This window comes from Dunckerocampus dactyliophorus, chromosome 1, assembly GCF_027744805.1.
Source record: "Dunckerocampus dactyliophorus isolate RoL2022-P2 chromosome 1, RoL_Ddac_1.1, whole genome shotgun sequence".
NCBI classification, from domain to species: domain Eukaryota; kingdom Metazoa; phylum Chordata; class Actinopteri; order Syngnathiformes; family Syngnathidae; genus Dunckerocampus; species Dunckerocampus dactyliophorus.
This window is the reverse complement of record NC_072819.1, coordinates 26125421-26150191: the sequence shown is the minus strand read 5'-3', so window position 1 is coordinate 26150191 and position 24771 is coordinate 26125421. Positions and strand designations below refer to the sequence as shown.

Sequence of the window (24771 nt, the reverse complement as noted above, 5' to 3'; positions counted from 1 at the left end):
ATAATAATAATAATAATAATAATAATAATAATAATAATAATAATTGGATGTTCATCTCATGCATGAAAATGAGCAGAAATGATGCTGTCAGATTTTAATGTAAAAATACCTTACTTTTGCAGCCTTGGTGATTTCTTCATGCCTGCAGCAAAAACAAACAGGTGCAAAGTCATGCTTACATCGGCCTATACGCGCTTAAATATTTTCTTGCATTTTGGCAGCTTTATAAAAGAGCAGCATCTGCAAATGCAACACGTGAACGTTATCAGAATGGATGGCATTAAGACAAATCTTCTGTTTTTGGAAGAGGCACGCTGCATGCATTAAACGCTTTTGCTTGACCTGGAGGCAACACTGTACAAACGCGCGCGCGAGCGCTCGCGAGCGCACGCACACACACACACACACACACACACACACACACACACACACACACACACACACGCACACTCCAGAAATACCCCATACAGTGCAACCATTGAGTTAAAAATAACTCCATGACACATGAGGAAGAATCAACATCCAATTAGAAACTTTTTTTCCCCCCATTGTCAATCAATCTGCAAAAATAATGGAGAAAAAGGGTGTTAATAAAATTGTTAAAGGCACAGAACAATGGCAGCAAATTGTTGTAATATCAATAACAATTATAATAATAATAACAATAGTGAGTCCTTACCTCGCTGCAGAAAACAGCCGGCTGCAGAGAAGCACGCTGCCGCCTTGAGTTAAATGGAAGTGGGCGCTGGCAGGAGCGGAGCTGGGTGGGCTGGGAGCTGGGGCTGAAGGGGTGAGGAAGGCAAAGGGGGGGAGGAGGGAGAGAAGGTGAGACTGCGAGGAGAGAGCAGCATGAGGAGGAGGAGGTAGAGGAGAGGAGGAGGAGGGGAAGAGATAAGTGATCTAAAGGGGAGACGATAGGACAAGAAAAAAAAGTGATGATGAAGAATACATTGGAAAGTTTTTTGGCCCAGGCGAGGGTGTCAGATTGAATGGCCTGTGCGCATGTGCGAAGGTGTCCAAACTGACAATGCTGGTGAGATGAAGATAGTGTTGTTGCTGCTTCTGGGCTCACGGAGGACGACGAGAGGAATCTACAAGGCGACAAGATGAGATCCAAGGCGAGGGCGAGAAAACTGGCTAAAAGTAGGTCCTGCATTTCCCTCTTTTCTCGCTTTCCTGCCCGGCTTCCTAAAAGTCGCGCTTCTTGTCCACACAGAGACGTCCAAAAGTATCCTTGTCATTTGTCATATAGCAGAGAGGAGGAGGGGGCGGGGGGCAAAACTTTTTTGTTGCACAGATAAGTTTTTGGACGCTACATTTGCTGCTTGTTTGCGGTGTTTTCTTCCGTGCGTAAAGTTTCATGTGTGATGAGAAGCGACGCCGGTGCTTCACGAGCTCCTCTGAACACAAACACGTAAATCTCACCTTTTAAATTTTCCACGTTTAGCTCCAAAGCTTTGTTTTTAATTGCGGAATTGTTCCTACAACTTCCCGAGTTGCATAGTAACTTCTTTCCCCCTTTTGAATAAAGTATTGTGAAATCACATTCCCTTCTCGCGTAATAGTGGGCGCTGTGGCACTGTCCCACGCACACACAGCATGCACACAGCACCCTGCACGCTTTCCTGCATCAGATGTACTTCATTTTGCAGGAAAAAAGAATACATATTTTTAAATTTTTTAACACTCCTGCCTCGATTGCATGCACAAAGACCCCCTCCACCCACAAAATAAAAGGGGGAGGGGGGTTCTAAGGGAGTGTCAATCAATAAGTGCAAAGAGAGACACACAAACATACTCTTTAGAGTACTATGGTGCGTCACATTTGGACATTGGTGCATTCATTTTTGTGCTCTTGTTGGGGATGTGTTTTATCTTACGGTTTGCATTTCTATGTTATTGCTTCATGTTAATTAAAATTATCTTATATTTATTTCGCTATGAATGCACCCTTCACGTTCATTTTATTTAATCATTAAGAAGTTGATGGCCTGATGATGAAGATGATGATTGACCTAATTATGCTGGCAATGACTTTGTGTGGCTGTGGTATTTTTATTCTCATTAATTCCACGTATAGTTCACAATTTAGTAGAAATATTCAGTCCCATAACTATAGATGTGTGACATTTTATTTGAAATAGTTGTTTTACATTGTCTATGTTATTATTTTGATTCTGGTGTAACGGTGTTAAACACCGTTTTAATTATCACCCCTGTCAATCTTTTATAACTGAACTGCAAGACCTGTTAAATAACGTTAGCCATTGCAGTCATTAAACATGACAAACTATATTTCATTTAATAGTAAAATTGTAATGAAATTGTAGTACAATTGTAGGAGGGGTTTTTGTTGTTAACCGACCTGGAGATACTTAAAAAAAAACATGGAAGTTATATGTGTCTGACAGTAGTATTATAATTATCTACACTATGTAAACTGTTGCATTTGCAGAGTTGCTCCTGTTAAGTCATAATTCTGCTGGACAGTATTATTCTATGACCAGGAGACCGTTATTTTACGTTTTAAGGCAAAACGAAAGGTACGAAGGCAAAAAAGGGTAAAGGGGGCTAATTGCTCTGCTTAGTATATAATTGCTTAAACGTGTTGAGCAGTCTGCTTCTTGCCAGCGGTCCTGATCTCTAAACAGTCCAAGTTGATAGTCTGTTGATCCTGGTGCTAATGAACACAAATACCTGGCTTTGAAGCCCTACTGCACCGACTCCACATCAGTTGCATGCGTGGTGAGGACCTCACGTTGAGTGGCAGCAGGCTTGGACAAAGTGAAAATCATTCAAAACAATGCAAACTTTTGAATGGGACTTGTGAAATAGTCAGCTGCACTTGCACATGCACACTGTGTGTGTGTGTGTGTGTGTGTGTGTGTGTGTGTGTGCGCGCGCATATGTGTTCTACGGTGTTGCCCAGCTCCTAAATCATTTTATTTTTTAAGCTCCTATTTTATTTTTCCCAGCATGTTGAACCAGCAGACCCTCATGCACACAATAAACTAAAGGCCGTGGTGGCCCGGAAACGGAAAAATATCCACGTGTTGCATATTTGTGTGCGTGTGTGTGTGTGCGTGTGTGTGCATGTGAAATGCGTGTGTGTGCGCGCGCGTGTGTGCGTGCGTGTGTGTTGGAAGCTTGATCCGTATAGTCCTGCTATTCTTTACAACATGTTTTTGGGTCCCTCCAATCTCACCTCCAGTCAGGAAGAGGAAATACAGTATAACATTGCTTGCTACGAAATATAAAATTACATTTATTAATCCTTTTACAGTATTTCTATTTTTATTTAAAGTCTGTGTTTGTTGTGCTTTTTTGGTCTCAGTTCTTATTATAATTTCATATTTTATATGTATATGTTTCTCTATTGAACAGTGAAGGCTTTGTTAATTTTGGTAAGTGTATGTTATATAGTATTTTATTGTGATATTTGACTCGGTCCATATATTTGCATTGGGGTTTGGATGAATTAAGACTGGTTGGCTGTGTGTGTAGTTTATGTTTGTCAGTGTGTAACGTGTGCACACACTTAAACTAATTAAGATGTAACAGTTTTCCTCCACATGAAGACCCAGGAAGGCGTTCAATGATTCTGGCCACAACTTAATACAATATATTGATATCCAATAGCTGCTTTTGTTGTTGAGCTAATCTGCACTACCAAATTGGTAATAATAATAATAATAATAATAAAAAATACATGTTATGTTTTTTTTGTGTGTGCTGAATGTGCACAAGAAGTCTCATCACACTGCTTATGTTGTGGCATTTTTTTGGCGCGCCATTACCAGATTGATCTTTAAGTGTAGTTTAAGTGTGGAGTTATAAGGTTGCTTATAGATAAACCTGCAGTCCTGAACTTGCCTCCGAAGCATTTGATGATTGTTTTGACAGAAGTAATAAGGCCCAACCCATAACACTTTAAATCCAGTGCTGAACCTCTGGCTGAGCTCACCCTTCCACCCCCCAACCACCCCACCCCCCATTGTGCAGGCTCCATCTCTCACTGAACACACACATATTATTGAATGAAGCAGAGTTTGGCCTATGATGTGTGGTTAATGTTACAACTCAGTTTGATTTAGGTTTGCAATGGTTTTATTTAATCAGCGTGTGGTCGTCTTCATTAAAGTGTTGGATTTCCCTGCTTATAATGTCAAAAGCAATATAATGCTTGATGATTGTGTGTAGTCTTTATAAACCTTCACTTATGTATAATCGTCATTGTAATAGCATTTCATGCAAACAAAAAGAGTGTGTCTGTGATATCAAGCTTAGTTTAATTTATTCCCAGACATTTCGGGCTTTTTTTTTAGCATTGCATTGAAAAAACAAGTATGCAGTTTTGGGGGATGTAGGTTTCTCATCCCGTCACATCTGTACATGTAAAGCTGCGCTGAGCGTGGACTATAGGGGCTTGCAGTCGACTTGACAAAAGTATTTCCATGTCTGCTCCATAAAAGTTCCTTCACTGCATGCACAATTATTCGATTCTGATCTGGTGGATGATGTTAAACCTTACAATGATTTTGCCACTTTGTAACTCATCAAAGGAAACTTTTTTTTCCTTCTTAAAATTGAGTAAAGTTACTGTCACACTTCCAGTAAGTCCAAGGTCAAACTGGTGTCTGGTTCTGCAGCATATGGTCTTCATTTGATTCACATAAAATGATATGAATACAGATGAATTGCTTTATGTAACTATAACTTCAGATTGAAAGAGCAGATTTTTAAAGTAAATGCGCAGGTCTCATTTGTCTGTGCGCCTGAAGGTCTCTTTCAGTTTTGGGTAAATTAGAGAAATGTGCGTGTGATGTGTGATGACTCACCTGCTTTCAGTTCTGGCTATATGCATTTATTAGAATATTACATTTTTAGTCACTTTTGCAACTCTCTTACTCACAAACTCACAATGTTTTTCTCTATGCAGGAAAATACTTCCACAGTGATTCAGTCACTCTTCTCTTAATGGTGCTGCTTTGCCCAGGATAGGTCTCTAAACTGGTCGCACATGTGCCATTAAATGTTTTAAAAAAATGATGATTTCAGACATTACAGTCATGTCTGAACAAGAAGCAGAGCTATAGAATATCAAGGTCCACTTCTAACAGTACACTCACAAGACACAACATTAGGCACACCTGCAGAATCTAGTGAGATCCAGTGAAACGGCATCAAGAATTGTGCCCTTAAATAATAATGCTCAATTTTAGTTTGGACTGGTGTAGAACTACATTGTATTGTGTGTGAGCTAATATGCTGACTCTCATGTCAATAAATAAGGTAATCCATGCAACTATTAGATGCCTCTCTGTGTCAATCACACTTATTATATGTAGCCTATTTATTTTTATCTATGGTTGAATGTCAGGTATCAATGAGAGTTTGAATTTTAGTGGTAAAAGTGACTCTTGTGCTTCCTTCCAAACCTTTCTGTTTCTTTTAAGATTAGAGGCAATGATAGGATTTAACCTCAATCAATCGCAAACGAGAAAGGTTTAGTGTAAATGTCATCCAAACAGCAGGAGTTGTGGATGCTTTAGTGTGTGCGTGTCTTAAAGCATCGTTTCAAAACAGACAACCTTGTTTTGTGTTGGAGGTCCTGTCATTGAATTCTAACCCTTGTTCAGTGTGGCACAACAATGGGTGGGCACGCCATCCACACACTCTTCCTTCAGTGCGGTACTGGCTAAGTTGCATATTTAGTTGACATACAAATACCACAAAACATTAAGCTCTTGCACATGGCTCCAAATCCCACTGATACGCTGACCTCACATTATCCAGTTGGCAAATAGGCTATTCCTCTTTCCCGCCTTGCTCCATGACCTCATCTGCTGTGTTTGTGAAAACATCATTTGGCAGTTTCAGATACTCCTAATGTTTTCTTTTGGAGCAGCCCCCCCTCCTCCTTTCCTTGTACCCTTCAGCCAGCAAAGGGGGGCGGGCTTTTTGTTTAAAAATAACTGAGCAGCATTCGGTGAGCAATGTAAAGAAAAATAAGAAGCAATGTAACTTATGGCTGCTTATTAGGTTGGTGTTAAGAAGATTCCATGCGTCCTCTTAAGCCTAAGAATGCTTCACCACTGTGCATGTCATTCCACTCAAAATACCTCATCTTCAGTCTCAAGGCATACTGATCAACACTAAACTGTTATCTCCCTCTGGCTGTTCCTCTCTTTCTCTTTTTTTCTTTCTGCGTGAGTGTCTGGTGTGAGTTTTGCACCACCCACTGTTAAGACCTGCATGCTGTTTGCCAGACGAGGGGCGAATGTGTGGAGTCCTAATGAGCTTGTTGTAGCAGCCCTCATGATTCCCTCCACGTCGTGGTATCCCGGGGATTGCTCAGCATTGTGACTAGTCTTATCTGGGTCTAATCCCGATTTGTTTGGCATTAGCCAGGTCACTTTCTCCCTCTTTTGCCTATTTTTTCCTTTTATTTCTTCGTTTGTCCTGACTCGGCTCTTTTCATTTGATCCTCAACCCCCTGCCCCCAGTGCCACCTTCTTTCCTTCTCCAAAATGTTTGTGTCGGTTGACAACTGAGAGACTTTTTCCCCTCTTGTTTAAGTTCCACAAAACTTTGTGGAGGGTGCTGTTGAAGAAGTCATGAAATACAGTGGAACCATGAGCGTGAATTTGTTCGAGAATGTCCGACTCTAACCGAAAGGGACACTAACCAAATCTATTTTTCTCATAAGAGATAATGCAAAAAATTAAGGCACTCCAGAAAGCCAAAAATGCTAACACAAAACACTCTTTTATAGTTTTACCATTATAGTTTTAAAGGCAGAAAACAAGGTTAAACAAGGGATAAAAGAACATTTAACGTCACTTTTATCCTGACTGAAAATGTACGGTAACTCGGACACCACCGTTTTGTTTTGCTATGAGGTATTTCTTGAATTCAATAACGTCTCTATTTTGAATGATTTCAAAATAAAAGCAGTTGTGAAATATGAATGTGAGATATTCTACTCACCGCAAGTCCGTGAATGCATCTAGACTGCGTTATAACTGCTGATTGGATGAGCAAGGAAGGGGAAGTAGTCCAGTTTCACTGGAGAGAAAAAAGGTGAGGGAATCTGGAGTTGAGACTGAAGCAAGTTACTCCACAGTAAAATAAAAGTACGTAATTAACAAGAGCATAGCAATGTGTTTTATAATGAAAAGCGCGCTGCAGCTATGTGTTCAGAGCCCGTGACATGCTAATTGCTGAGGTGGTGACTCCGGGAGAGGCAGGTAGTGCTGACTGTGCATTGACCGCTTGTGACTGCTGTGAGGCGGGCCGGACCTCTTGAAAGCAATCCTTCCTAAAAATATCAGAGCATCTATTCTCAGACTTTAAAAAAAACCCAAGAAATGGTTGGAAAATGAAAGAATGCCTCTCTCTGCAAGGACAGTCAAGGGCAGGACCAATAGAATGGTAATTGATGATAGTTCAGCGCAGGTGTAAACACTATTGAGCAAACAACACTCAGATGCAGAAATGTAAACTCTGATGAGCTTTTTTATGTTAATGTTGGCTACATTTTGTTTTCATTTTAAACAAATACGGGAACCACTGAAAAAGGCTTACAGAGTTCAGTGTTCAAATAATTTCAGAGTAGGCCTACACATGCTCGCTGCACATTTACCTGTTACACAATCTTGTTGTTGTGACAGGTAACATTTTAAAAAGATTACAACTTGGACAAATTTTTAAGTGTCTTAGTGGTCTTGCAACTAAAGGTTGCCGACCCCTGTACTTGTCATACCTACACACAATCTGGAAACTATAGAACACATTCTAGACTTAGATGAGCCTGTTGCTATGCCTTACAGTAGTTGTCTCATATTATACTCCACAGTGTCCACTTTGCTGCAACAGCCAGTTTTCCAATTTGACTCCATATTGTAGTCAACACTCACATGCCAAGAAGTAAATACAAGTCATCCTCATTCTCCTCCACTATTGTTGTTTGTTATGAATGATGCTTTCAGTGCAGCTTTGTTTTCAGTTTACCGCAATGCTGTACTATTTTTGACCTGAGAGCTGAGCCTCGCTAGTACTCCAAGATTGAGAGCCCTGTTCATAGGATTCTGTCTGTGTCGTTCTGCCCTGTGAATGACATAATCACTACAACAGTGTACATTTAATTATAAATGCATTTTCCTGTATGGAGATATATCAGCGTACGGGTGGACATGTCCCCAGTTGCAGTCTGGCACTGTTGATGATGCTCATCCTGTCCAGATATGATAAGCGGATAAACTGCTCTCCCCCGGGTTATTTGTCTGTCTGCCCCTTAAATAACAGTGTGTGAAGGCAGCGTGGCTCTCAAACTCCCTCAGCCTTCTTCCCTTTTCATCGGGCCGACAGTTCAAAGCCTTGGCTCCATCTTCACTTCTGTCTCCCCTGCTCCTCTTCCCCTCCCTCCTCCTCTTCACTATGTTTCTCACTGGGTTTCATCATTACCGCAAAGATGTGCTCGCTGTGTCTCATTAAAGCGGATTAGAGACATCTCCACGTCTCACAGGGGCAGAGTGGGACGTTTCTCTCTGGTCACCCCCCTCTTCTTTTCTCTCCCAGATCAGGTTCTTTGATTTGGCCAGATAAAGACCTCTTTCATGTCGGCGGGGACGGTTAGCGATTACACTGTCAAGTCCATCGTTTTGGTGGGTTTGACAAATTTGCAGCTCCGGGTGGGGAGGGTTTGAGGATTGTACTGGCCTGGCGGCGGACAAGAAGATTCACAGTAATTGAGCTGTCATTATCCAGTGACCCTGCCAGGCGCATGAGCGGAGGCCTCAGCAGCCCCTATATTTGTTTAATACTTGGGATAACTTTCTTTGTGACTATGATGGACAGAGTGAGGAGGGGAAGTGGGGTGTCAGCCCCTCCAGATGAATGCCTATGCTTATTTGGCCACCTCTCTTGAGCGCTGCTGTCCACGAAAATTGGCTCTGCTACATTACTGATGTAAGTTTCTTTTCTTAGCTCCTCCACACTGCAACATAATTAGGCCCATATAACTGGCTGCTGTTTATTTATAAAAGAAAGCTGCTGGCATGTTGATTACAGAACCACCCCAGAGAAAAGTTCCTTGACTAGTGTTTTTCAATTTCATTAAGCAGAATGTGCTGTGCGGGATAAATGGACATTATTAAGTTTTAGTTAGAACAAAATTTACTGTTGGATAAGAGCATACTAATTACAACTAGTTATACTAGCTACGATGTGTTCTAAGGTGTTAAATCTGCATCCACGTTGAGTTTATGGCTCGTGGTGTCCATCGAAGCATACATTTATTTAAAACTGACACAGACGGTCAGAAGCCAAAATAAGCCACAACAAATATTTTACAACACTAAACAACTGTTTTTTGGTATAATGTCATGTCTTAGAACGAACCTTTTTATTTTGCACACACATTGCACACAACACTTAACTGTGATGATCGCACCAAAGCCAGTGCTAACTTACCATGGGAGGTGTCCTGGCTGGTCCACTAATGTCACAGACGACTAGGGGATGATCAAGGGTGCCCAAGACAATGACGTATAAACACTATGACTTTATGTTAACTATGGGAAGTTGACCTACATCATCCACCGGCTAGCATTAGTCTGTTTAATATAACAATGCATTGAAACAGGAGTTTAGAACATTCAGTGGGAGATTCAAGCAATACTTATAAAGGATAAAAACAGACCCTAAAAGGTGTTGCAAAACAAACAAGAGCGACAGTGATGGAGGAAAGCCACCGTTAGGATTGTGTGACGCTACTGGCCTAAAAGTTTTGATGGATGAAATAAGAGCCCTCACCCCTCATTAACCAAGAGTCAGATTGTTTTTGAAGCGATGAGTTAGTCAGAATATGTGTGTGTGATGTGCGTGATCACGGCCCATTAGCCGTCGCAGACTCTTCCCCTTTCCCGACACTAGGATTCCTCTGTGCTGACCCGCTCCAACTCTCAGCCCCTCTGTCCCAGAGGGCGCCCCCCAGCCTCACCCTGCCAAGTGTACGGTTCCAAAGTAACGACGAAGCAGCCTGCGTGTGAAAATATTAAATTGCAAAAACATCCCTGGGTGAGAGGGTGTGTGAATGGAGCTTTCAGCACCGAGTCCGGCCCAGGCCCTGTGCTACTGACTGACGGACAACAAATGGCATTTTGTGTCCAGAGAGTGGGGACAGAGAGGGGGAAGAGGAAAGAAAGGAAGAGCAGAATGAGAGGGAGCGACGGGGGCATCTTGAGGTTCTTCAAGCCTCTTCAGTGTGAGGGCCTAAATGTAGTTCTGAAATGCCTTATCACATGACCCGTCTGACCTTTGGCCTCCACTCAGCAGAGGCTGTCAGGCTGCTCTCCTACTTGGGCACAAAGCCTTGCAGCCTCAAAGGCCACCATTCAGCCTCCCGTGCAGACGTCCTCCAAAGGTAAATAGGTAAAAGTAATGTCAGTGACCTCCACTTCCCTCACTCTACATGGGGGCAAATCCCTTAAGATGCCCTGATAATGTCAAAATGGGGGGTGGCCCTTATCATCTGCTCATCTCTCATGAGATGTAGTCTTCTTGTGAGTAAAACTTTACTTTTTAATATTATTACATTACATCTTGAAAAGGCAGCATGTTTGTTCTGCCCTAGGAATCAAGTCTGGTAACTTTATGTGTGTGGGCGGGTGGACATGAGTGGATTCCTGATGCCTCAGAGGACTGACTGGGTCACAGCATGACCGTAACCTCCCGTCTTGCTCCGCAACCCACACACTGGCACTCTCTCTCTCTCCTGATCAGTCCAAGGATTCTTTCTTCCGCTCTGTTTTTCCACGTCCTCTGGAACACTGGAGGTTCTCTCTCTCTCTCCGGTCTCCTTTGAAAAGATGCGGCGTCTTTGTCCGGCCTGATAAAGGATGCCATAGTTCCCCCTTTCCCCTTCTTTGTGGCCCATGGCTGGCGGCTCCTGTAGAAGTGCAAATGGTATCCTCTCGGAGGGGCTGTCCCCGCGGGCCCCGGAGGGCCCTCTTTCCCTCTCCTTCAGGCTTGGCTAATTACCACCGTGCTCACCCCCACCTTGTGGCCCCCACCAGCTCCCTGGTCCCTGGAACCATGGACAGCACATTCCCACAACCAGCACCTGGCCTTCTTTTCTCCTGGCCTGCTTTGATGGCTGACACCCCAGCCTGGCCCTCCCTCCTCTTCCTCATCCTCTTCTACCCCGTCTCTTTCTTTCTCTCCATTCCTTCTAACTCCTCTCTCGCTCCCTCCCTGTCTTCTAGTCTCATTAATGGAGGTTTTAAATTGCTTTCTGACCCCGACATACGGCTCTTGTTGAAAACAGAGATGATGGAGAGGGAAAAGAACGGATGTCAGCATGCTGCTGAAGAGGCTAGAGGAAGTGTTGAAAGTATGAACATGTATAGCACATACACTATATGGTAATGCACCTTATTTTAACATTCAGTTATACGGTCAGTGCTATAACTAAACTATTTAATTCTTCTTAATCTTGTCAAGAGAGCTTTTTTTTTACTTGAGCATGACTGCCCCAGTGCGCAAAGCAAAGGTCCATAGAGCCATATATAGCTAAGTTTGATGGAGAAAACACCCCATCTCTCCTCTCCTCCTCACTTCTCTCAGGTAAAAACACTTTGACCTCTGACCTCACAAATGTTCTTTGCACAGACACAATCCAGCATCTTGTAGAATGTTGGGGGGAGGCAACATTCATCTTCTATTTTTACTTCCTCTACTTACAATGTCCAGCTGTCTCAATACTTTTGCCTTTATGCATCATTCTACGTCTTATCTATTTTCAAATGCCTCATTGCAGCAGCTGTTTTTTGTTGTAAGTCATTAATATGTGGCCTGTTTCATCTTAAAACACTACACATGTCTTTATTGCTTCTACAGGTACTTTTTATTTGCCCAATATGAGCAACTGTGTCCAAAATGAGACATTTGAATGTGATGGCTTGTACAATCTGACCACTGCAGTAAATGCAGATTGACTTTTCGTCACTGGAGTGTTAATCCACTCGCACGCCAAAACACAAATATCTAATTAATTGCATATTTGTTTCTACCGCCTGCAGGCCTAATCAATAGCCTGTCCCAGAGGATTTGGCCAATGTATAGCTGGCCTTTGTGCAGTCTGCTGGTCCCAGCGAGGGTGACTCGGACAGCTTTCTGAGGAAAACAAATAGCTCTATTACAGACTTGCATCTGCGTGAGCGAACGCCTCTCCTCTGGGACTTTTGAACATCAGTTATTAATCGTACCTTCTCTCCACATGGAAGGAGGGTTTTTTCAACATAGGTTCACTCAACAGAGCCCACGAAGCAAGTGTTATGCAATTGGTTAAAAATTTGCAGAGAAGCAGTGACAATTATAATATAACTTGCAGTATAGAAGCGGCATTGAAGCTGACTATTAGGAGTAACTTCCATTCTTTAGCAGTTTCTCTGCTCTGTAATCATTAGTGTTAACCAACTATTGGTAGGAATTCAGTTTTGAATATTAATGCTTGCCATATTTTGAAGCAGCAGTCCACTGTAAAGACTTTGGAGACTTGAAGGTCTCAAGTTTGAATCTCACTATGGCTCAAACAAATAATATTGACTTTTTGACAGGGCAAGACCCACTCACAATTGTCCTGATCACTCTCCCTTGACTGCATATGTGTAAACTTGTTCCATGCATGTATTTGCAAAGTGAATTTACTCTTGGTGATTAAAAATAGTGTGACAAAACAGTCAATGAATTATGTACCAATAAATGAGTCCTTCCAATGCATTTACAGTGAAACAATAAATATTCAGTGCTTACTTGGTCTATGCTGACTGCAGCACAATAAAAGGCTGCATTGGTTATGTTCACTGCAAACGCACACATACAAATACACGCGCACACACCTAGACCTGTTACACTAGTCTGGCAGAATGTGACCTAGGTTAGGATTATCTTAGTTAGTCTGAAAGCAAAATGAAAGCTATTTATACGTTTTAAGAATGTTCTGGGTTTGTATGTAAATAATAAAATGGGCGAAATGGTGGTGTCATTCCATTGTAGTGTTGCTCGTCATGTAGTCTGGACATTGTTAGTGTCTCTGCTTTTTCACAGCTACAGCTGCCCTTCCCTGTACATTTCACACATCATCACCTCCAGGACATCTGATGATGTCATTAACTGGACTGCTTGATTCCTCACCCATTTTGACCATGGTGAGCATCAACTAAATGACATGCAGGCAGTCAGACACAGAGCTATTATAGTATTTTTTTTTCCAGGTGACTCTTTTTCTCCCCTTTTAATGTACTGTAATGGAGAATGTGGATGTGTTTCTAGCTATGATAATTGAGACAGTTGCAATACATTTAAGAACAGTTTGGTCTCAGAGGTTTAACCTTAAGTCTAATTACCTCCAATAAGAAAGTTATGTTGAATTACTGCAGTGTGCATTCTTTGTACTCAAAAGATGTTCCATTTCTGCGCTTTGTCCGTCTCCACTAGAATTGGTCATCTTTCAAATTTGAAGGATTCTGGTTCTAATACAGATTCCTCATTTCAATTCTGGTTCTTAACGATTGTCGATTCTGCTGCTTTTAAGAGGCAGGTTCATAAACGTTTGCATGATTTAAGAGAGGGTGCTAACCAGACTTCTTTTTGGATAGAATGTCTGCTTCTCCAATCATTTTTTAATGATACAGTATAAACTTTTTTACTATGAATTTCTCACAGGGCTATTTTCAACCAGTATATAAATATCAAACCATTCAACTTGAATATAAATGTTAAAATGTATTTCTGCAGGAGTACACTTTAGCAAAAGATGTTTACTTTTGAAAGGCTAATGAAGAAACATTTCTACACATGCTGTTAGTTGTTTACTTGTTAGTGTGTGATGCTGCAGGTGCTTAATCATGCACTAACCTGGGTGAACTTGTAAAGATTTGTCTATGAAAAGTACACAAGCTAATGTTAGCTGTATATTTCGTATCGTATTAGCAATATACTTCGTTTGCTGCCTGAGTGTTGGTGTAAGCTATTTTTTATGACACCCTCATTTTACCACACCTAAACAGGATGTAGCCCACAGTATTATTATGAAGGCTGGAAGTGTGTTGTGTGGGTTGACTTGCATTTTGTAGCTGAAGCTCCTGTCCTTTATTTACACTGAAATTCCAGCAGACTTCCTGAAACCCTCGGTTACATTGGCATGAGACGGATATCATTTATTGTTTGACTTCTCTAAATCTGACTGCTGAGAGGAAGTCCGACGTAGCGCATCAAAGACGGGACACTCTTTTATTTCTACACCAATCATGTTGGTCGTGTACCCTCCTTTGCACGATATCATTGTGTTGCAAATGTTGCATTGAGCCAGTCACTGTTTTTTATAAAGTTAAGCCAAACTTTTTATTCGCATCTTCTTTATTGGTGCTTGCTGGCTTCTTCTTCGTTGGTCGTTCCTCTCTCCTATTTCAAAACACTGCTTGAGGTTAATCATCGCTACTTTTGACATCTGACAATGTATCTACTGGACATTGTCTCAGGGCAGGACCCCCAGAAGAGAAGGCCACATTTTTTTGTTTTTGAAAAACAGCAGGGAACTTTGATTTGAGGTTCTTCTGCAGCACAAGGCGAGGGACCCGACTCAGCACATCTGAGAGTACTTTGGTGAAATAACAGCAAATGTTTGTCTTGTATTGTATGGCACGCTGCTGGAGGAGCGCTAAAGCCCCTTCTTCCAGCGCCTAAAGCACCTCTTAATAAAATAGTCAAGAATAACTCCTCTACCTTAATCTTGCCCTCAGATTACTGCACTAGGGGCGGGAAATTAGCAGCAGGCCCACACGCTTCCCTCTTTGCTTGTCTTCTCCCATTGACACAATTAGAGCGTTATTTGCACTCGTGACTTCTTTTTCATGTGCATCACCGTATCCTTCCTTTGCCTCTAAATGCTTTCTGAGGAAACTCACTTTATCCCTCTGTCCTCCATATCTGTGTGGGAGGCTGCACAGACTTAGCAGGGAGGGAATGGATGGGTAATGTTTTATTAGGTTAGTATTAGAGGCAAGATGTGGCTCAATATTGGCTGAATTCTCTAAGGCGTAGCTTCCCAAAGTGGGGTACACGTACCCCTAGGGGCAAGCAGACCGCCGTACGGAATAAAATTAAAATCGGCTTGACTACATTAAGGCCGAACACTGGGATTTATGTAATGAGCTCGAACGTCTCATGTGAACAGCCACAGCAAGTAGAAGTAGTACAGTGCAGAAGAAAGGTGATAGCATGAAATTGTTCATTGTTGTGTGTGCGTTAGATGCACAAATAAGTAAAAGTGTCCGATCTTGAATTTTTCAAGATCATTGGTATTGTGTTTTCTGAGCTGTCATTTGTTTGTTGACTGGATGCACTGACTGTGTTAGAAAGCCCCCAATTTTGCACGTTTAAGAAAATCTATGCTTTCACAAATAATGTGTCTTCTTCGGGTGTCTTCTTCCGTGAACGTACCATGTGTGACGCAGATTGAGACTTATGCGTATGAGGTTCTCTGACGGTGCACAGACAAACAAGTATCTATTCTTCCTTTCCCGTCCTCCTTGTTCGCAAATGTTAATGCTGTGTGTAAATGCACGGAGGTGAGGTTTAATAATGCTAGCTCTGTGCTGCTGTGCATTTTTGCTTGGTGCATAATCTCATGCTATATGTGCTCATGTGTCCATTTGGCCTCGTATTGAATTCATGTCCTTATTGATTTCTGCACGTTATGTGACTTTGTTTTCATAATTATTTACAAGTATTACATTTATGTGTAACAATAGTTGCATTGTGCTGATTATTTCCATGTTGTTGCAAAACAACATGGTTCAGTTCACCACATCTTATCTCAGCTTGTCACCACGTGTTATAAATAAATCCATCAAACAGAAGACAAACCTGCCAGGAGATATCTTACACCTTTAAAACCCTCTCCGTTTTAAATTAGTAGCCTATGTGTGCAGTTGAAAAATAAGACACATATAATGTCATAATGTATTTAATAATAATCAAAGATGTCTCATTGTGTGGTTTACAGTATGTTTTAAGTGTGCAGGTGTAGGGGCTACATGACTTCCAGTCAGATGTCTGAAGGGGTACGCGGCTGTGAAAGTTTGGGAACCGCTGCTCTGAGGCACATGTGACAGATGTCACAGATTTGGACCTTTACCTGTTTCCTTCCAAATGTATTTGTTCTTTCATTTTGACAGAAAAATTCTACTGCGATTGTACTGCGTGGCTGCACGGTGGTCTAGTGGTTAGCACGTTGGCCAACACAGTAACAGCCTGGAGATCGGGAAGACCTGGGTTCAGTTCTCCCTTGGGCATTTCTGTGTGGCGTTTGCATGTTCTCCCCATGCGTGCGTGCGTTTTCTCCGGGTACTCCGGCTTCCTCCCACATTCCAAAAACATGCATGTTAGCTTAATTGGCGACTCTAAATTGTCCATAGGTATGAATGTGAGTGTGAATGATTGTTTGTCTATATGTGCCCTGCGATTGGCTGGCGACCAGTCCAGGGTGTACCTCGCCTGTCGCCCGAAGTCAGCTGGGATAGGCTCCAGCATGCCCCCGCGAGCCTAAAGAGGAGAAGCGATATAGAAAATGGATGGATGGATGGACTGCGTGCATTTGTTCTAAACTTTATTATCTGATCAGGCAACAGGATATTCCAAGCATTTTTTGTTATCAAAAATAAATACTTGAACGTCTGCTTGTCACCTTGACATTCTCACTTCACTTCTCATTTCAAAGCAAGTTATCTATCAATTTGTTGGTAAAAATATAATAATCAGATGCATGGACAATCGTGTAATAATACCATGAGGTTATATTCATATTTACAGTATATTCATATGTTGATAGCTACAAATTGCCCTCTGAGGGCAGCCGTAACTCAATGAAAACGAGTTTGACACACCTGTTCTGGTCTTCATCAGTGGAGAGAAGTGGCCTAAACAAGTAAACTGACAATTGAGGCCTTTTAAGTGGAGAAGGGGTGGAGAGTGATTTTGTTTGTTAATTAGGCTGCACACTGAAGAACCTTCACATGTATATGGCACTATATCTTTTTGGGGGGTTATTATGTACAGTTTTGTGTGTGCGTGTGTGTCAGTAGTGTAACCCACACGTTGAGTACAGTAGCCACGGTGACTTTGAGTGCACATCTTACCGCTGTCTGATTGTCGCAACCAGAACTCTCCCTTAATGCTTCCTGTCTGCTTGACCCACCTTCCTGCTTGCCCGCCTGCCATCTGAGTCTGCCAAGGGACACATACACATGCACGCACACACACACACGCGCATACACTCGCTCTCACACATACACTTGGCTCAGGCACTTAGTTTTATCTTTGCTTGCAAATACACTTTTGATATAAAGATCACTCGGAGTGCAGTTCAATCAGACAGTTCTCAGGGGAATTTAGTAGAATTTTGTACAAAAAGTAGTGCATTATTAGTAGAAAGCCCACATGTATTTAACAAATCTTACTAGAGTATAATAATAATAAATACATACACTCAACAAAAATATGAATGCAACACTTTTGTTTTTGCTCCCATCTTTCATGAGCCGAACTCAAAAATCCAAAACATTTTCTATGTAAACAATAGGCCTCTTTCAAATATTGTTCACAAATATGTCGAAATATGTGTGACCGAGCACTTCTCCTTTGACAAGATAGTCCACCCACCTCACATGTGTGACACATCAAGGTTAGACAGTATGATTATTGCACGGGTGTGCCTTAGGCTGGCCACAATAAAAGGCCACTCAAAAATGTGCAGTCTTATCACACAGCATGATGCCACAGATGTTGCAAGTGTTGAGGGAGTGTGCTATAGGCAAGCTCATTTCTCTACCGTAAGCCCTCTCCAAAGGCGAGAATTTGGCAGTACATCCAGCTGGCCTCACAACAGCAGACCACGTGTAACCACTCAGGTTGGGCATTGTTTGAATTTGAACGATTCCGGTTCTGATTCCTTGTTTTGATTCCGGTTCCGGTTCTCCATTCTGATGCTTTTTAGAGGCAGGGTCACGAAAGTGTGCGTGGTTTAAATGAGGGCGATAGCCAGAGTTCTATTTTGATTAAATGTCTGAACTTCTCCATTAATTGTTTAATGATATGAACTTTTTTTTTTATATAAACTTTACTATGCCAAACTTTTTAGCCACTGCTTTTTCACTGGTGCTCACCGACTTCCTCTTAATTGGCTATTTGGTCAGCGAAGTGGGCATCAAATCTAGGGAATCGAAATAAAGTCATTTGAACGATCGGAAGAATCTGAATGTTGCTTGATACTTGATGCCCAACCCTAGTAACCACACCAGTACAGGCCCTCCACATCCAGCAACTTCACCTCCAAGAAGGTCTGAGACCAGCCACACGGACAACAACTGCAACAACCGGTTTGCATAACCAAAGAATTTCTGCACAAACTGTCATAAACGGTCTCAGGGAAGTTTGTCATCTTCATCGTGGTTTCAACCTGACTTCAGTTCATCGTTGTAACTAACTTGACTGTCTGGCACTTCGGAGAGGTGTTCCCTTCACGAGTGAATCCGAGTTTTCACTGTACAGGTCAGATGGCAGACAGCGTGTCTGGCATGGTGTAGGTGAGTGGCTTGCTGATGTCAACATTGTGGACTGAGTGGCCCATGGTGGCAGTGTATGTTATGACACTTAACACAGGTGCATGTTATTGATGGCCTTTGGAATGTACAGAGATACCATGATGAGATCCTGAATTTCATTGTTGTGCCATTCATCCACAATCATCATCTCATATTGCAGCATCGTAATGCACAGCCCCATTTGCAAGGATCTGTACAAAAACTCAAACAAAATATGCTCCAGAAAAACACTTTTTCGGGTAGTACGCGTGCCCCAACCATATTATATTCTTTGAGGCAACACCTGCCTTACAGTGTTTTCAATCAGCAATAAAAATGGACTCGGAATCCTGACCCAAAGTTGGGAAACCCTGCTGTGTTAGCTTCCAAAGCTGTCTTGGTTATACCCGATGAACTGATTGGTACATCTGAGGGAATACATGATGAAACTGACTGATGAATTGGATAAACAGAATTGTTTTCACAGGTTGCTCATGAGTCAATGAAGGTGCAAGCAGGCTGGAAATGAGAAAAAATAGACATCTTATTTATTTTGAGTGCTGCAGGTGCTCGCTTACCGCGTATTTGCTCTTTGGATGACTCTTTTACTCTAAAGAGGGCAATTTGTGTTCCTCACCCGTCTCTCTCTCCAGAGGCCAGAGCTGAAGTGGCCCACTTATTTTCGCAGGGTCTTGTGGTCATGACTTGTGGTGACATATTAATTGAGCAGTTCCTCCAAAGAAAAGAAAAGGCCAATGTCTCCATTGGTCCAAGTGTGTTTGTAGAGCCTGCAAAATTGGTTTTGTTTGGCTGGAAAGCTCTTAGGTGTTTATTTACACATGGTGCTGTGTCAAATAGCAGCTGTCTCACAGTTTCTGTCCGTATGTGTGTGTTTCCTGTCGTAGACCACATGTTTGGTGCGTAGACATGTTTTCTCACTTATAAACATGCTTGCTTGTCTGTTGGTGGACACAGACAGACAAACAGATGAGACATGGTGAGTTAAACTCTTTCTCCTTCCTGTTGTGTTTCCACATCGTCAGTCGTAGCATTTGCCGTTTTCTTCATCTATTATTGACCACGTTCATTCACACCAGCCTCCACAAGTCATTACAAAATTGACATACAGTCCCTGTGTCACAGAAGTAAATGACTTTTATGTAGGCACATGGGCTGAGTTTATTTGCCCAAAACAAAGTACGGCAATCTTTTTCTCCATTTGGCGCAGGTAGCAATATTAGATTTACGTTGTGCTTTTTGGTTGTCCAGTTGGCTACTTATCGCCTCATGTTTAGCTTTAAGTAGCTGCTTTAAAGAAGAAGAATACCCAGAGATTGTCTAGCCTTCCACCAAGGTTTAAACATGTCACCTGACATGACTGACAACTGAAATACCGAGCCTTTAGTTAATTTTAGGTGTCAGCTATTAAGAGCCAACATATGCACAACAAAGGACGACTGACGTTACAAATCTCTCATGGATTGGGATGTTTTTGTGTGAATATAAAAAATACTGTCGCTTTATCTCGGAAGTTGAAAGGATGACAACGAGGGAGTCGATCAACAATCTTTTTATGGAAACGAACAGGTTACTGTCGGCCGCCACCACACCACAATAACCTTAATCCTTGCCTTCTGCACATTCAGCCAGTCACATTTACGGCCTCACAAACAGTCGGAAATGAGAACTCTAAGACAGGAACAAACAAACACGGATATTTTCCCCCCACTTCGATGTAAGATTGCCAACACCAAATGTTGGCAGCTCTGCATACACAAAACATTTAATATTTATATTATTGTTAGTATTTCTATACTTGTTACGAAGTTTTGCCCATCATAAATCCCTGTGATTTAAAAAAAGAATAAATACAAATATTTTATGATATCAATATGTGAATTTTAATCCAAATGTAATGGGACTTTACAACAAACAAACCCACAATGAAGAAAATAGAATCTTGACTACAAAAACAAAAAATCTGCTGCCAGGTCACCTTACAGAAATGTATTTGCTCAAAAAACATGTATTTATTGAGAGTCAGATATTGTCTGTCTATAAGCTAAAGGAGCTAAATCATTGAATTGGCATGTTTAACGTAAACAGAACTTGCCTGTCTTAGAACGTTGTGGTTTGATCAAAATGATCTTTTGATCGTTTTATTGCAAAGCACAGTAATAACAGTTGTCTCTCTTGCTTGTGGGAAGTTTAATGCAGGTTAGCTCATTGCACACATCTCTAATTCATAACTGTGAATTTGTAGTTCAGTGCCCAAAACTGGCAGCCAGAGAGTGACGGCATTTAAGTGCTTCTCCATCCATGAGAGCACGGTTACCAAGACACCGATTGTTTTAGCTGGCATCCTCATGGAGAGAAACAATAAAATAACAACATTACGCCTCAGATAATTGGCCCCTTGGAAAGCTGGAGAATGACACATTTGTTCTGTATTTCTTAGAGAATACTTGGTCTTGGGAAAGAATGGATCTGCATTTGCACCTTTTAAAGTTTTTCGGGGGTACTGGGTTTATGGGAGACATTAGATGGAGAAAATAGTGATGTTCTTTGTCATTGTTTTTTTTTCGATGCTAGCTGTAACGCAATGTTATTCTTGTCTTTTTGTCTTTTCTTTCTTAGTCTTTTTGAAAAGTCTGTAATCCGACTGCATGTACTTTTAGAAAAATGGCCTGGTAAGATATTATCTGTACGTGTAAGTATATTTACTGTACTTGTAAGTGGTGACATCGTTAAGGCTTTTTAATGTATATGAAACAATGTTAGGAACACGTGTATTTAGCGATGTCCGATAATATAGGTCGACAGCTTATTATTATTGGCATATAAATGAGATATAGGTTCATGTCGGTATTGGTTTTTCTGCCGATAATGATATTGGTGCGTGAGTGATGATGCTAGCTCAGTATGTCTGTGGTCTGGAATTGCTACTTTACAAAGTTTTGCCTTTGCAAATATGCATTTTGCAATGACTCTAAATGACTAAGCGACTGCTTTGCTTGTTGATAATAAGAAAACATGCTATTTTACTTGATTATTGCTCATAATGTTTTGACCACTTTAGTTTAGACAAGGAAATAAGGCACTTTTTCTCTAACTTGTATTGCATTTAATAATATTGGATTCAATTTTATATAGCACTTTTCAAGGTACCCAGAGCACTTCACATTGAAGTGAACCCATTATTCAAACACTCCTCAGTCATACACTGGTGGTAATCTACATCTTTAGCCACAGCTGCCCTGGGGTAGCCTGACATAAACGTGGCTGCCAATTCGCGACTACAGCCTCTCCGACCACCGCCAAAAATGCATTCATTCATACTCCATTATGGGCAGCAAAATGGGTGAGGTGTCTTGCCCAGGGACACAACAACAATGACTGGGTGGAGGAAGCAAGGATTGAACTGCCAAACTTCAGGTACTAGCTGGATGACCTGCTCTAACTTGTGAGCCATTGCTGCCACGCCTTATTGCAGTCTTATTTTGCACAAATTGTGTTCATTTGTGAATTGCATCCATTGACGTCACACTAAAAGAATCATAATGTGTTCATTTATTACACGAGATGTGACCTGACATTAGGTTGAGGCAGTGGTTCTTAATTATTTTCTGTGATGACCCCAAGGGGAAAGAATTGTTTTAATGCCCACACCTACAGTATTGAGATCTTGTGCAGAATGTTTTATTTGCCACAATATTGCTTATATGAGTCTCATTTGTGAGTATGCGTTTATGTTCAGTTTGTCTTCGAGGTACTGTCGTCGTCAGGAGGTAGTTAGTGCCACTGAGACAATGCAGTGTGCCTGATCTTGAGTTATAGAAAGCGTTTGCCTGAAAGTATGTTATGCTTGTTAGGCTCCATCTGTTCAAGTGGAATATACATTTAAATGTCTAATTAGTTGTCATATTAGGAGGGGTTGAAAAAAAAAATGCTAATGCTAATCGCTAATGCGTACTGTATATCAGATTCCAATGCAAATTACCATCAAACTAGTGCATTTGCTAAAATGCATTTCATTTATTTTGAATGTCACAGAGAAATTATCGGTGAGTCATAATTGACATGCTTTATTTCTATATGTTTAGTTTTATAGAACTTCAAAGTGAGGGATCTGAAATGGAAATCAGCTGGAGTCTTTATCGAGAACCTGTTATCTGTCTACTAAGGTAGCAAGTACAAACCAAACATTAGCGGGAGCAGAAAATTTGATACTGAAAGTCCTCCATTGCCGCTTGCGACCCGACAACACCCTGCCCCGTTACCCCAGGGGGCACACCTCACTATTTGAGAAGCACTGGTTTGAGTGAAGAAGTGATGCCTAAATTTGTATTAAATGAAATTAAGTGCTGGACAGTATCGGTATATAAGCTATAGGTAAAAAAGCCAAGTTAGCATCTCTACTTGTACTGGATGGCTTTAGATCGTGCACGTGGACCTACAGCAGGGGTATCAAGCTCGATTTATCTGGGGGCCACTGGAGATAGGGTCAAGTTGAGGCTCTGCCCATGAAGTAGTAGGGCTGGGAATCTCACGGTACCTCACGATACGGTACGATACGCGATGCATGGCTCACGATAACGAAATGGTGAAAAAAAAAAAAAATCAACCCTAACGAGGACAAGCTGTATAGAATATGGGTGGAATTTTTGCAGCATATTTTAACCAGAATACAAGAAGCAATGTTGCAAAAAACGAGACTGCTTTAGTGCAACAAGTGTAAACAGGATTTTGGTTTAGGTGTCTGACAAACAGTAAAACTATTTTAAACTCATTCAGAAAACACAACATCTCATGTCTCTCAAGTAGATCAACTCTATAAAGCAGAAGCATGACATGATGACATGTAAAATGCTCACTCGACTCACTGGGAAGGAACAGTGATACAAGTTTATAGCGGCTATATTGCAATAATACTAATAAAAATAAGATACACAGCGAAAGGTATCAATAAGCAATAGTAGGGTTTAATATTGCGATAGTTCCTCCCAGCATGCATTGTGGTAATTGGTTTGTAAAAAGTTGCTGAATGTGTAAAAAGTAAAAAGTTGTTATGTGTTTAGGGTTGCAAATTATTCCCCATAGTAGTAGTTGCCTTACGTGTGTTTACTTACCTGTTCCAGGTTGTGCATTTTTTCATCATTTTTTTGTGTGTGTGTTAGCACCGCGATTGTAGGTAGAGTTCTGTCTAGTGACCCCCCTGTTCATTTGTCTATGTGACAAGCTTACTATTAGTTCAGTGGTGACTTATACGCTCACTGACTTGGCCCCCAACAGCCTTGATTAAATTATTTTTCACTCTTCCGACTCTTCTGATTCCTCTACCGTAGATCCGTTTCCAATTGAAGGCAGGTTGTGCTTTGTGTTTCTCATTGTCTTGACAGTGTTCCTCAACAAGTGGAGGCTCCCTTCACTGTGGCTTAATCAGATCTGGAGCGCAAGAGGGGGTGGAAAGGAAGTAGGGTGGGGTTAAACAGGTAAAAGTGGGGTCAAAAGTAGTTTACCCTCAACTCCTCATTGTCTGCATTTCCCCCTTTTATAGGAAAATTAGATCTGCCTGCTCCTCATAACGTGTGTTTTGTGTCCAATATGAAACCTTTGAAGTTTGGAGGGTCCCTCACCCCCTTAACCACACACACATACGCACACACATCAGTCACCCCCTCTAAACATGCATAGACCTCTCTTATCTGGCCCCCCTCCACTTACTTCCAGACATTGCTCATTACCTGAGGCTGCATTGGAAGAAAGAGTGGTGGTTAATCAAATTGGCTCTGCACGTTTTCTGCCATCAGAGGAAGCACTGGCTGTTGAGGGGTCATTGGTTCAGTTTAGGCTTCAGGAAAACATCACCAAGTAAAAAAATAATAAAATAATGAGCGACACCACCATAAGTTCATGCATGTTTTAAAGGGCTTTCAGGCATGGTAATGTGCTGTTAATAGGAGGATTTTAGGGGAAAGACAGGTGAATGTGGGCCAGCACATATATTTGCAGAACTATTCATATACCGTAATTTCCGGTGTATAAGACACACCCACTAAATTTATAGAGAAAAACAGATTTGTACATATATGTGCACGTCATAAAATGGAATATTGTGGAGTGCACA

General features: G+C 41.5%; 1 protein-coding gene across 11 annotated transcripts in view; it reads left to right on the top strand.

The window, feature by feature from the left end:
* Nucleotides 1-873: 873 nt before the first annotated feature.
* prdm16 (PR domain containing 16) overlaps nt 874-24771 on the top strand; it is a 235503-nt gene continuing 211605 nt past the window's right edge. For all 11 annotated transcript variants that reach the window (XM_054756461.1, XM_054756281.1, XM_054756993.1 and 8 more), the window contains exon 1: nt 874-1143. In XM_054756461.1, coding sequence (XP_054612436.1) covers nt 1107-1143 — 37 coding nt within the window. In that variant the 5' untranslated portion in view covers nt 874-1106. The remainder of the gene's footprint in view (nt 1144-24771) is intronic.